Source organism: Mobula birostris, chromosome 12, assembly GCF_030028105.1.
Source record: "Mobula birostris isolate sMobBir1 chromosome 12, sMobBir1.hap1, whole genome shotgun sequence".
NCBI classification, from domain to species: Eukaryota; Metazoa; Chordata; class Chondrichthyes; order Myliobatiformes; family Myliobatidae; genus Mobula; species Mobula birostris.
In genome coordinates this window covers 8,005,446-8,018,486 of record NC_092381.1, presented here as the reverse complement: position 1 = coordinate 8,018,486, position 13,041 = coordinate 8,005,446, and the positions used below count along the sequence as shown (strand labels likewise).

At 44.8% G+C, this 13,041-nt stretch overlaps 1 protein-coding gene across 1 annotated transcript in view; it reads right to left on the bottom strand.

Moving 5' to 3' along the window:
• Window positions 1-13,041, bottom strand: part of ttll7 (tubulin tyrosine ligase-like family, member 7) — a 214,661-nt gene that overhangs the window by 59,632 nt on the left and 141,988 nt on the right. The window contains exon 15 of the mRNA XM_072274584.1: window positions 11,813-11,981. Within this exon, the coding sequence (XP_072130685.1) occupies window positions 11,813-11,981 (169 nt within the window). The remainder of the gene's footprint in view (window positions 1-11,812; window positions 11,982-13,041) is intronic.

Genomic DNA, 13,041 nt, shown 5'->3' with positions numbered 1-13,041 from the left:
ACCTTTGGTCACATTCTCTGGTCATCAGTAGAGTTTTATGAGGGATGAGTTTTTGCTATTGTGTTTGTTTGTATTGTCTGCATTTTATTAATTATAATGTAATTTTTCACTTCAGGTTCTTATGTGTTATTGTTAGGTCTTTTCTAGTTTATATTTAAGTTACAATTGTTCTTGGATACTTCCAATGAATTTTCCTCAAGACTTTGCAGGTATCCAACTAAGTATCCTTGGACTTTAGTCTCTCATCCAAATGGTTACTGATAAGCTTGGCAAGGATCTGGTATTTTAATTAGCTAGGCATGGATTACTTCATCCCATAACCTTCGAGACACTGATCAATCAAGATCCTATCTACCTCCACTTTAAATATACCCAATGACTTGGCCTCCACAGCCAACTGTCCTCCACTTGATCCCAGACACCCCTTGCAAAACCCACAGTGCATAGAGGGTGATGTGTCAAAAGGAACTTTCTGAAAATATTTGTGGAATATTCACTGTAATCTCTTTCTAGTAACCACCCGACTCAAGCATAATTTTTCTCTAACCTAATCCCAACCTGGAGCAGGTGCCAGCAAATCTGAAATTTAATCCAGTCATGGAGTGCAAATGGGTGCAAAAAAGACTCAAATCTGTACTCAGCCAAAAATGTGATGTTGCACACTTTGAACATGACACAAGTTAAACTATCCAGAACCCTCCCCACCCCCAAAAAAAATCAAACTACTTACCTTGTCATGAAAGTGGTGTGAACGAAGCTACATCAACTGCATAGTACAGGAGTGAGTACAATATATCCGTGCCAAGTTAAATTAGACATCTTCAGGGGTAACTGGTTCCTTAAGTTTGTCATAGCTGGAGGTACTGGTGGTGATAAGCTCCCACTATGTATTAAATGCTCCCAGTGATGTGTGTCTCAAATAGCCTCTGACAACCAAATCCAGCTCCTGTCCTTCACGTTACTAAGCCCAGCAGAAACATTTCTACTGACAGAAAAAGGGGCAAAGGTGGATTACTGGCACCTTAAAACCAGTCACATCAGGCAGATGGGGCTCGTCAGCTGTGGTTAGCAGCTCATCTAAGAGAAGGAAAACTCTGATCTCAAATCTCTGCTGCCTTGTTGCTCAACCCACCCATGGGGAAGGCTTCAGGAGTAAACCTCAAGGAAAAACCCTGAACTGGAGTCGCTAAGGCAGGCCTAAGTTGAGTTCAACGGTGTCAAACTGTATCAGCCTCTGCCGTTCCTCTGGAGTCATCAGCTGCATGGAGAGAAGAAGCCTGGTGAATGGGCAACAGCTTGCTCTCCATATCCTACTGCCTTGGCTTGCATATCATAGAGATGGCTTGGGCGGAACATCCATGGTTATCACCCACCAACAGAGGTCCTCAAAGAAGTAATCAAAAGGGTAGGTGAGGCTAGGGAAATGGATGTTGCATCCAAGCTCTCAAGGTCCTCCATGATAAGCTGGTCTGAAAGGTTAGGTCCCAAGGAATTCGGAGAGAGCTAGTTAGGTGGATTCAAAACTGCCTCAGAGTTAGCAAGCAGAGGGTGGCCATAGTCAGTAGGGATCGTTAGTTATTTACACAGTATACTTAAATGTGAAGGCACAAAGGCTTAACCAACAAGTTTGCAGATGACATGAAACATGGAGGCATTGTTGACAGTGAAGAAGGTGCTGTACAAAAGGATCTGGATCAGTTGGGGAAACGGGCCAAGGAGTGGTAAATGGATTTCACTCCAGGTAAATGTAAGATGATGCATTTTGTAAAGGCAAAGCATTGTAGCACTAGGGAGAGTAATAGAACGGAGGGATCTAGGAGTACAACACACATAAAAGTTGCTGGTGAACGCAGCAGGCCAGGCAGCATCTCTAGGAAGAGGTACAGTCCTTCGAAGGGTCTTGGCCCAAAATGTCAACTGTACCTCTTCCTAGAGATGCTTCCTGGCCTGCTGCGTTCACCAGCAACTTTGATGTGCGTTGCTTGAAATTCCAGCATCTGCAGATTTCCTCATGTTTGCGTTAAGAAGCACTTGGATAGATACGTGGAGGGGTGAGCCTTGGAAGGATTGGGAAAATCTCAGGAAATTGAGACCAGCTAGGCAGGCACAGTGGTTAGCATGGCCTGTATTATGCTGTATTTCTCTTTGACTCAGTGATTCTTATGCCTGCAGCTGAGCCATATCCCTCCATTCCCCGTATATTCATGTGTCTATCTGACATCCTTTTTAGGACGGAATGGTAGCATAGTGGTACAGGTGACTCAGGTTCAATTCCCACCACTGCCTGTTTGTATGTTCTCCCCCATGACCACATGGGTTTCCCCCGGGAGCTCCGATTTCCTTTCACTTTCCAAAGGCATACTGGTTAGTAGGTTGTTTGGTCAGTGTAAATTGTCCTGTGCTTAGACTGGGATTAAATCAGGATATTGCTGGGCAGTGCGGCTCGAAGCGCAGGAGGGGCCTGTCCCTCATTGTATCTCCACAAATAAATAAATAAACACCACCAACATACCTGCCCCTACCACCACCACTGACAGCACATTCCCGATACCCACCACCCTGCATTATTAAAACGTCCCGCACATCTCCTTTAAACCTTCCCCTTCTTACCTTAGCCTTAGACATTGCTACCCTGGGGGGGGGGGGGGGAGAGGAATTCTGACTGTCTACCCTATCTATGTCCCTCATAATTTGATAAAGTTCCATCAGGTCTCCTCACAGCCTCTGATGTTCCAGAGAAAGCAAGACGAGTATAAAATCTCACTGACCTGGGCCCAGGGTTTGACAGACAAATGTAGCCCCCTGGCCACCCTCAGGGTCGCTCGGCTCGCTGTCGTCTAGGGAAACAGCCCTCGGCCCTGGCGAACTGGGTAATTAGTTTGTGTGGATGCTGTGTGATGTACCCCACCCCACCCAAATAACAGACAATACACCAGATACGATTAAATGATTTACAGTTTATAGATATTACTGGAACTATATAATTAATAGAGAATAAAATATAAAAGGAAAATAAAAAGGCGCCACACTTATCAAAGTTCAATCTGTTCGTGCACAAACAGTTGGAACTCAGGACCCTTCTTCTTCACCCTGCGACCCCTCAGACTACCTCGACCAGCCGCCTGGGACCAACAACGGTGGTCGATCAGACGCTCCACACGAGTCCGTCTCCATCTCCCCTCCTCACGGGGTCCGACCCCAGTTAGCGGACTCACAGCACCTGGTCCATTCTCTGTCTCTCTCTCCCGCCTTCTCCCTCCAAAACCCCACACATACAAATCTTCTAGATACACCAAAATCATAACAACTATCCCAATTGGTTCGTAACATATTCTTATCACACTCCTAACCCAAAACAAGCTGCTAGCGCAAAAACTTTCTCAGCGTTTAACATAACAAAGAAGTATTCCCAAGTATAACATAACAGAGAAGCCATTTTAATTAGCCTACGCAGTAAAAGATGAAACCCCCTTACACAAATTGTACAACAAAGTCCAAAGACTTTGATTTGGAAATCCCTTCCCCAGCCCCAAACCATTTGGTACCATCTATTTAAGCGCCTAAAGCAGTAAGACCTTCAGGGAAAGGCCCTCAGCCTGAAATATTAACTGTCCATTTGCCTCCACAGATGCAGCATTTTGTCTTTTCCTGCTCTCCTCTCAACAGCACTCACTCCCCGCTAACGTCAACGAACACAAGAACGCACAGGCATACGGTACCATGAGATTCTTGGAACGCAAGAAATTACAGAGAGTTGTGGACATAGCCTGATCCATCACGGAAACCAGCATCCCCTCCATGGACACTGCCCACTGCCTCAATACAGCAGGCAACAAAATCAAAGAGCAACACATACAAAATGCTGACGGAACTCAGCAGGTCAGACAGCATCTGTGGAAATGAACAAACAGTCAACATTTTGGGCCGAGACCCTTCATCCAAACAGGAGAGGAAGGGGGAAGAAGCCAGAATAAAAAGTTGGGGTGAGAGAAAGGAGTACAAGACAGATGGTGATAGGTGAAGGCCGATGGGCTGGAGTGGCGGATGAAGCACACAGTTGGGAGGTGATAGGTGGAAAAGGCAAAGGGCTGGAGAAGATAGGAGAAGAGAGTGGACCATGAGAAAAGGGAAGGAGGAGGAGACATGATAGGCAGATGAGGAGAAGTGGTGGGGGGGTGCATATCGATGTTCATGCCATCAGGTTGGGGGCTATCTCGATGGAATATGAGGTGGGGATTAGAATTGAATTGGCTGGCCACCGGGAAATCCTGCTTTCCGTGGAAGGAGCAAAGGTACTTGACAAAGCAGTCCCCCACTCTACGTCAGGTCTCACCAATGTAGAGGAGGCCACGTGTGATTGGCCACACACCCACTCCAAACATTCTCTCTTCTACCACCCCCCACTGGACAGAAGATACAACAGACTGAAAACTTGTACCACCAGAATGGAGGACAGCATCTACTCCACTGTTGTACATCTCTGGAACAGACCTCTTGTTCAATAAAGATAAACTCTTGATCTCTCATTCGGCTGCATCTTGTACCTCACACCTTACTTGTCTCCCTGCACTGCACTTTCTCTGTAACGGTAACACTATATGGAGCCATGGCAGCATTGTGGTTAGCGTGGCACTGTTACAGTTTGGGGCGGCGGAGTTTTAAGTTCAATTCTAGCGTCCTGTTTGCAGATGATATGAGGGTAGGTGGAGAGACAGGTCGGTTTGAGGAAGTAGAGAGGCTACAGAAGGACGTAGACATACTAGGAGAATGGGCAAAGAAATGGCAGATGGAATACAATGTTGAGCAGTGTAGAAGAACTATTTTCCAAATGCAAAGAAAATACAAAAATCTGAGTTACAAAGGGACTTGGGAGTCCATGTGCAGGATTCCCTAAAGGTTAATTTGTGGGTTGAGTTGGTGCTAAGGAAGGCAAATGCAATGTTAGCATTCACTTCAAGTGGACTAGAATATAAAAGCAAGGATGTAATTTTGAGGTTTTATAAAGCACTGGTGAGGCTTCAGTTGGAGTATTGTGAGCAGTTTTGGGACCCTTAGCTCAGAAAGAATGTGCTGACATTGGAGAGGGTTCAGAGGAGGTTCACAAAAATGATTCCGGAATTGAAAGGCCTGTCATTGAAGAGCGTTTGATGGCTTTGGGTCTTTACTCACTGGAATTCAGAAGAATGAGGGATGACCTGTGATGGGAGAGTCTAGGACCGGAGGACATAGCCTCAGAATAGAGGGGTGTCCTTTTAGAATAGAGATGAGGAAGAATTTCTTTGGCCAGAGAGCGGTGAATCTGTGGAGTTCATTGCCTCAGGCATCTGTAGAGGCCAGGTCTTCAGAGAAATTTCAGGCAGAGGTTAAACTATAAAACCATAAGATAAAGGAGCAGAAGTAGGCCATTCGGCAAATCGAGTCTGCTCCACCATTCAGTCATGGGCTGATCCAATTCTTCCAGTCATCCACTCTTCCCTGTCTTCTCCCCATACCCTTTGATGCCCTGGCTAATCAAGAACCTATCTATCTCTGCCTTAAATGCACCCAATGACTTGGCCTCTGCAGCCCCTCGTGGCAACAAATTCCACAGATTTAACACCCTCTGACTAAATTAATTTCTCCGCATCTCTGTTCTAAATGGACATCCTTCAATACTGAAGCCCTGCCCTCTTGTCCTGGACTCCCTACCATGGGAAATAACTTTGCCATATCTAATCTGTTCAGGCCTTTTAACAGTCGTAATGTGATATGAGATCCCCCCTCATTCTTCTGAACTCCAGGGAATACAGCCCATGAGCTGCCAGACATTCCTCGTACGGTAACCCTTCCATTCCTGGAATCATTCTCGTGAATCTTCTCTGAACCCTCTCCAATGTCAGTATATCCTTTCTAAAATTAGGAGCCCAAAACTGCACACAATACTTCAAGTGTGGTCTCACAGGTGCCTTATAGAGCCTCAACATCACATCCCTGCTCTTATATTCTGTACCTCTAGAAACGAATGCCAACATTGCATTCACCTTTTGCACCATGAACTCAACCTGGAGATTAACCTTTGGGGTATCCTGCACAAGGACTCCCAAATCCCTTTGCATCTCTGCATTTTGAATTCTCTCCCCATCTAAATAATAGTCTGTCTGTTTATTTCTTCCACCAAAGTGCATGACCATACACTTTCCAACATTGTATTTCATTTGCCACTTCTTTGCCCATTCCCCTAAACTATCTAAGTCTCTCCGCAGGCTCTCTGTTTCCTCAATACTACCCGCTCCTCCACCTATTTTTGTATCATTGGCAAATTTAGCCACAAATCCATTAATCCTATAGTCCAAATCACTGACATACATCGCAAAAAGCAGCGGTCCCAACACCGACCCCTGTGGAACTCTGATGGTATCCAGTTGATAGATTCTTGATTAGTCAGGGCATAAAGTGATACGGAGAGAAGGCAGGAGACTGGGCCTGAGAGGGTAAATGGATCAGCCATGATAAAGTGGTGGAGCAGACTCGATGGGCCAAATGGCCTAATTCTGCTGCGATATCTTATGGTCCCCTGTAGGGCATGACCGCATGAGTCACCTCCGGGTCTTCCGGTTTCTTGCCACGTTCCAGGAAGTACTGGTTAGCAAATCAACTGGTCATTGTAAACAGTCCTGTGATGAGGCTAGGGTTAAATAGGTGGGTTGCTGGGCAGTGCGGCTTGTTCTTCAGTACCTCTCTAAATAAATAAAATAAAATATTCTGTCTTATATTACTGCCTTGATGTACTTAAGTATGGAATGACCTTTCTGCATGGCGTACCAATAGAAGCTTTACACTGTATTTTGGTGCGCATGACAATAATGAACCAATTGGTATTCAATATTGAGGGAGTTAGATTCATATTCAGATTTATTTATAACATGTACATCGAAACATATATCGAAACGTGTCATTTGTGTTAACAACCAACACACCCTATGATGTGCTGGGGGCAGCTGGCAAGTGTCACTGCACACCCCAGTGCCAAATTATGCAATGAGGTAAGTTATGTAACTAAAATTTCATAAAAGATTTCTGAAAACGCATAGAGTTTTCAATATTTATTTACTATCAAATTATATATCTTCAACATAAAATATAAAGAATCTTGCAGGCATATTTCAGTGGACTGGAATGGCAGACTCTTCACTAAGTCTGAGAAGGTCTCATGAATATGGACCTATATTCTATCCTATGGCTTAACTTGTCTCTCACAGCGTTCTCTTTTCTCTCCTGAAACTGAGAATGTGTTCATCCCTCGTCACCTCCTCTAACTGTTCTAAGCCTCAGAACCTCCTGTTCTCTGCTATAGTGCGGGCCCAGAAACTGCAAAACTCTGGGAAAATAAGCACACAAGTTAATTCTGTATGCAAGTATTCCGTTATAAGTTCTAAATTCAAAGTAAATTTATTATCAAAGTACGTATAATACTGGACTCTGCGGTTCATATTACGATGAGTTTATAATTTCTGGTTGCAGTTTTCTGCGAGGTTGATTGGGGTGGTGCAGCTCAGTGGCCTGCGGTCAGCGAACGACACATCACTTTGATTGGACTGAACTGAGTGAAGCTGCACATTCCTGGACAGTTGCATTGACTCTATGGTTGGCGTTTTATATTTTGTGTTTATCGCTTGATTTTTGCCATTTGCATTTTTTTGTTCTTTTTTTTGCACGTTGGCGGGTTTGGTGTTTCTCTTTCAACGGGTTTCATGGTTTTCTTTACTTCACGGCTGTCTGTGGGAAATCGTAACTCAGGGTTGTATACTGCATACATACTTTGATAATAAATGTACTTTGAATCTTTGAATGTTAGCAAGTACTACCTGAGATTTTTTTTTCCCTGTGGGCATTTACAGGGGAAAAAAAAGGAATACAATAGAAGTTTACAAAAAACTATACCTAGACAAAGACTGACAAACAACAACATACACAGAAGACTGGAGGAACTCAGCAAGTCAGGCAGCACCTATGGAGGGCATTAAACAGTCGGCATATGGCCAATAATAATATAGCCTAAGTCCCCGAGTATCATGGCCTGTAGACTGATGGTGCATGAATGTTGTCCTGGAGCCAGGTTTCTATAAGAACAATTCTGCAGCAGGTCTTCACCCGGTGCTAGTGCAGCCACAGACAAATACAATCCAACTTGTCTTCCACTGAGCAAACTCTGGAGGGCAGCACCAGGAGGGTCCAGCGGCACACAACTGGCTCCAGAAGCCACTACAGGCGACACTGAGGCATGAATAAGGGCCTGGTCTGAGCAACAACTGAGGCAACACAGCTCGCCCACTGTTGGTTTCTCAGTGCATATGTGAATAATGAACCAATCAAAACATCTGCAATTATTGGGAAGTATTTTTTATATTAACATTTACCTCCTGGGAAGAGGGGAGATATTTGGTTGATTATATCTGGATCCCTCCATTCAGGGCCCCAAACAGTCCTCCCAGGTGAGGCAAGACTTCACTTGCGAATCTTCCGGGGTCACTCACTGCATCTGGTGCTCCTGATAAGGTCTCCTCTATATTGGTGAGACCTGACGTAGGTTGAGTGACTGCTTTGTCGGACACCTCTGGTCCATCTGCAAAAAGTGGGATTCCCCAGCGACCAGACATTTTAATTCCAATCGCCATTCCCATTCTGACATGTTGGTCCATGGTGAGGGAGCAGGTGTAACACTTCTGCCACTTGCAAGGAATAACTGCCAGGAGGGAGATTATTGTCTGCCTGCACTGCACTTTCTCTGCAACTGTAACACTATATTCTAAATTTTGCTATAGATCTACCACAATGCACAGTGTAATATATTGATCAGTATGAAGAATCAAAGCTTTTCACTGTGACTTCAGCAACACATTCAAAATGCTGGAGGAACTCAGAAGGCCAGGCAGCATCTATGGCGAGAAATAAACAATTGATGTTTCAAACTGAAACCCGTCTCAGCCCAAAAGTGTGTGTTGCTCTGGATTTCCAGCATCTGCAGAATCTCTTGTGTTACTGCACCTCGCTACAAGTGACAAAATTGAGCCAACTCCAATTCCAAAAACCCTCCATCAGGAATATGGCTTGTGGTTGGAATCTGCAATGTCCAGGTTGCAGCCTTTTCCATGCCATTCCTCTGGAATCCTGCCCAAATCAAAGTAGGAAAACCTGTGAAAGAGTTACAGAAATTAGGGGAATGTGACGCAAATCTTGAGCCAAAGCCCACAGAACATCTGAGACTCAGGAGTTCAATTCACATTGGAATAATCTCCAGCCTTTGCACCCAAGCCAAGATGAACTTCCATGGGATTCTCCCCATCACTTCACCATGACACCAACAGGAACCTGGGAGAAAGGCCCCTGAGGAAGATAATGAAAGGTAGCTAGAAATACCAGGCCGAGATGGAGGAGGAAGCGTTGCACAGAATGTGGTGAGGGTTATGGTACCAAGGCAGGAGCCTGTCATTAGGGTCACTAAGGGTTATCACGGTCCGAAAAGAAATCAAACATTAGAGAGCAATGGTTTAAAGTGAGAGAGGAAAGGTTTAAAGGGGACCTGAGGAGATACCTCTTCATGCAGAGGATGAAATGAGCTGCCAGAGAGGGTGGTTAAGGAAGACATGTATAAGGTACTTGGACTGGTGCATAGTTAGGAAAGGTTCAGAGAGATATCGCCAAAATGCAGTGCAGGCAAATAGGACGACCTCAGATGGGCATCTTGGTCAGAATAAACCAGTTGGGCCAAATGGCCTGTGTCCTTGCTGTATGACTCTACGTCTCTCATAATGGGCTGAATGGTGTCATTCTCCTATGTCCTATGGTCTAAGTGAAAGGCCAGAGAAATGGTCAGGTCAGGCAGTACACTGAGCAGATCTTCAATCTTATCGGGTGCTAGAGGTCACAAGCAATGTTCTCTTTAATTTGTAATGATCACGGCACAAAACTCCTGTGCTGTGCAATTTCTTTGCCCAGTGACAACAACATGTGCACACTGGATGTTTAAGTGGAAGTAAACCTAAAGCTCTTCTAAGGATAATAAGCCATTCCATTTTAAATAAACCAGCACTTCTTCTGTGCTTCACACCTCTGCTTCTATGGAATTCGACATAGTGAATCAATAATTTCTTCAATAAAATATAATTAATATAAGTAAGCCAGTTCTAAAATCTGCAGACAAATCATCACAAACTCCACATTGCCAACACAATCCGCATCAGAAACCGGAAAAGGAAATGCGATTGCATACGATCATGAAATATACTTAACGTACCAACGAGGTAGAGGGTGACAACCTTTTGTGTGCAGTTTAAATTCCTCCGTGTACTAACAGCAAAAGATTTTGTGCATGCACACACCTTAGAGGGAACATTGGTAATGAGCAGTTCTGAAGATTGATTCTCCTTTCTTCTTATTATTCACGTTCAAGTTCCGTTGTCATTCAACCATAAACATGTATACCCCCAAACAAAACAATGTTCCTCCAGACCAAGGTGCAGAACACAGGATATAAAACTCACACACAACCATAAACATGTATACCCCCAAACAAAACAACGTTCCTCCAGACCAAGGTGCAGAACACAGTACATACAACTCACATACAACACATAAAGTAATATTCGTTCATTCATTCTTCATGAGCCGTATCATATGACATAGGCAAACATGGTCTTTCCATGACCATGATTGTTCTTGGCAAATTTTTCTATAGAAGTGGTTTGCCATTGCCTTCTTCTGGGCAGTGTCTTATTAAAGTAATAATATCACTAGTAAAGTAACAAATAATAAAATGCATTTGTAATGCATGTTAAAAAGTAAACAGTATAACGCTACTTGCACTTCATACCTGATGAGACCCAGGAGGTGGCAAAGAGTTCAGTAGTTTCACGGCCTTGAGGGAAAAAGCGATTTCTCATCCTAACAGTCCTGGTCTTAATGCTACGGCACCTCCTGCCTCATGGTATGGGGTCAAAGAGATTGTTGGATGGATGGGTGGGATCCTCAACAATGCTAAGGGTCCTTTGTATGCAACACTTCTGATAAATATCTCTGAAAGGTGGAAGAGAGACCCCAATGATCCTCTCAGCAGCCCTCACAATCCTTTATAGGGACTTGCGGTCAGATGCCTTACAGTTCCCATCGCTAAGTGTTGCAGCTGCTCAGGACATTCGGCAAAGTTTGAGGATTCACCATCTATTCACCGCCTCTTCTCATTACTACCAGCAAGGAGATTTCTGAACAGACCATAAACACGACCTCACTACTCATTTATACATATAATTGCAACTTGTATTACTTCTGATGTGCTGCACCGTACCGAGATTTCACAACCTACGTCTCAGTTTCACAACATGCAGTAGGTCAGTGATAATAAACCTGATTCTCATTCTGTTGGTTTAGACCTCTTGCTTCCCAGACTGTGAGGGAGCCTCCAAAACAAGCCGATACTGCCAGGGCATATGCTGACCTCCATAGGAATAAAGGATATTGGAGCAAAATTAGACCATTCGGCCCATCAAGTCTGCCCCATCATTCAATAAGGGCTGATTTTTTCAACCCCATTCTCTAAAGATAACATACACACGCAAAATGCCGGAGGAACTCAGCAGGTTGATCAGCACCTATGGAGAGCAATGAAGAGATGATGTTTCAGACCAAGACCCTTCATCAAGACTAAAGGTAATACTGAGAGGATCTTTTAGCAAATAGAGGCAGCAGAGACATAAGAGTATATAGGTCGATCATAACTTATTGCACAACTGATGTTTATTTAAGCAACATTGCGGTGATAACACACAGGGAAACTTACTGAATCGCTCTAAGTTGAACTTCCTTTCCAATCCATAGTCTCCGACCTTCTTCTCTGCCAGGCCCCCATCCTCGGAGTCGGAGGAGCAGCTGCTGTTGCCGCTGGAGCTGCTGTCATCCTTGTGCTTTCGTGAGGTGGGCTCTATGGTCTCAGGCATTGAGAACAGTGGCTGCAGAGCACACAAGAACAATAGTCAGCCATTGCCTACAGAGCCCGCCATCTTCTCCTCGGTCTGGGATCAGAGTAACGCATTGGTTAGCACAACACTATTACAGCTTCGGGCATCGGTGTTCGGAGTTGAATCGTGGAGTCTCCCGGCAGTTTGCAGTCCTCCCTGTGGAAGGTATGGGTTTCCCCCGGTTGCTCCAGTTTCCTCCACAGTCCAGAGACATTCCGGTTACTGAATATTTGATGATACAGTGTAGAGTTGGCCCTTTCCAGACAAGCTGCCCCATCAAACCCATAATCCAGACCTAATCACAGAACAATTTACAATGTACCCGGCATGCCTTCGGACTGTGGGAGACGGAGAAAACCCACACAGGGAGGACATACAGAGAATCCTTACAGAACGCCGCTGGAATTGAACCACGAACTCCGATGCCCCGAGCTGCAACAGCATCACGCTAACCACTACACTACCGTGGCAGCCTGCAGGTTAATTGGTCATCGTAAATTGTCCCATGATTACAAAGCTGAGGAGACCTGTTTGCCGGGGTTGACCATGGAAGTCTTGTAATTAGGCCGGGGCTAAACCAGGGTTGCTAGCAGCATGGCTTGAAGAGCCAATAGGGCCTATACCGCACCTATCTCGCACCGTACCCTGAAATAAATAAATAGACAAAGAGCCTCTCCAAAAACATCTGAACCTTATTTGTCTACCTACACTATCTCCTTTTCAGATTCAGATTCACTTATTAATTACACGTACATCAAAACATACAGGGAAATGCATCATTTGCATTAACAACCAACACAACCCAAGGATGTGCTGGAGGCAGACTGCAAGTGAGGCCCACAATGTTCAGCCGAACAGCAAAGAACACAACAAGCAACAAAACAACAGAAAAACAATCTCTGTTCTTCCCTGAGCCGTACACATACACGGTCCTCAAACCCCGGAAACTAAACCTCAACCTCTGGTCTTGCCAACTCATGTACCGAGGGGGCCCTCCTGATCCTCACTGGTCTGCCCACCAGACACCTGGCCACGTCCACGTCACTGGCCT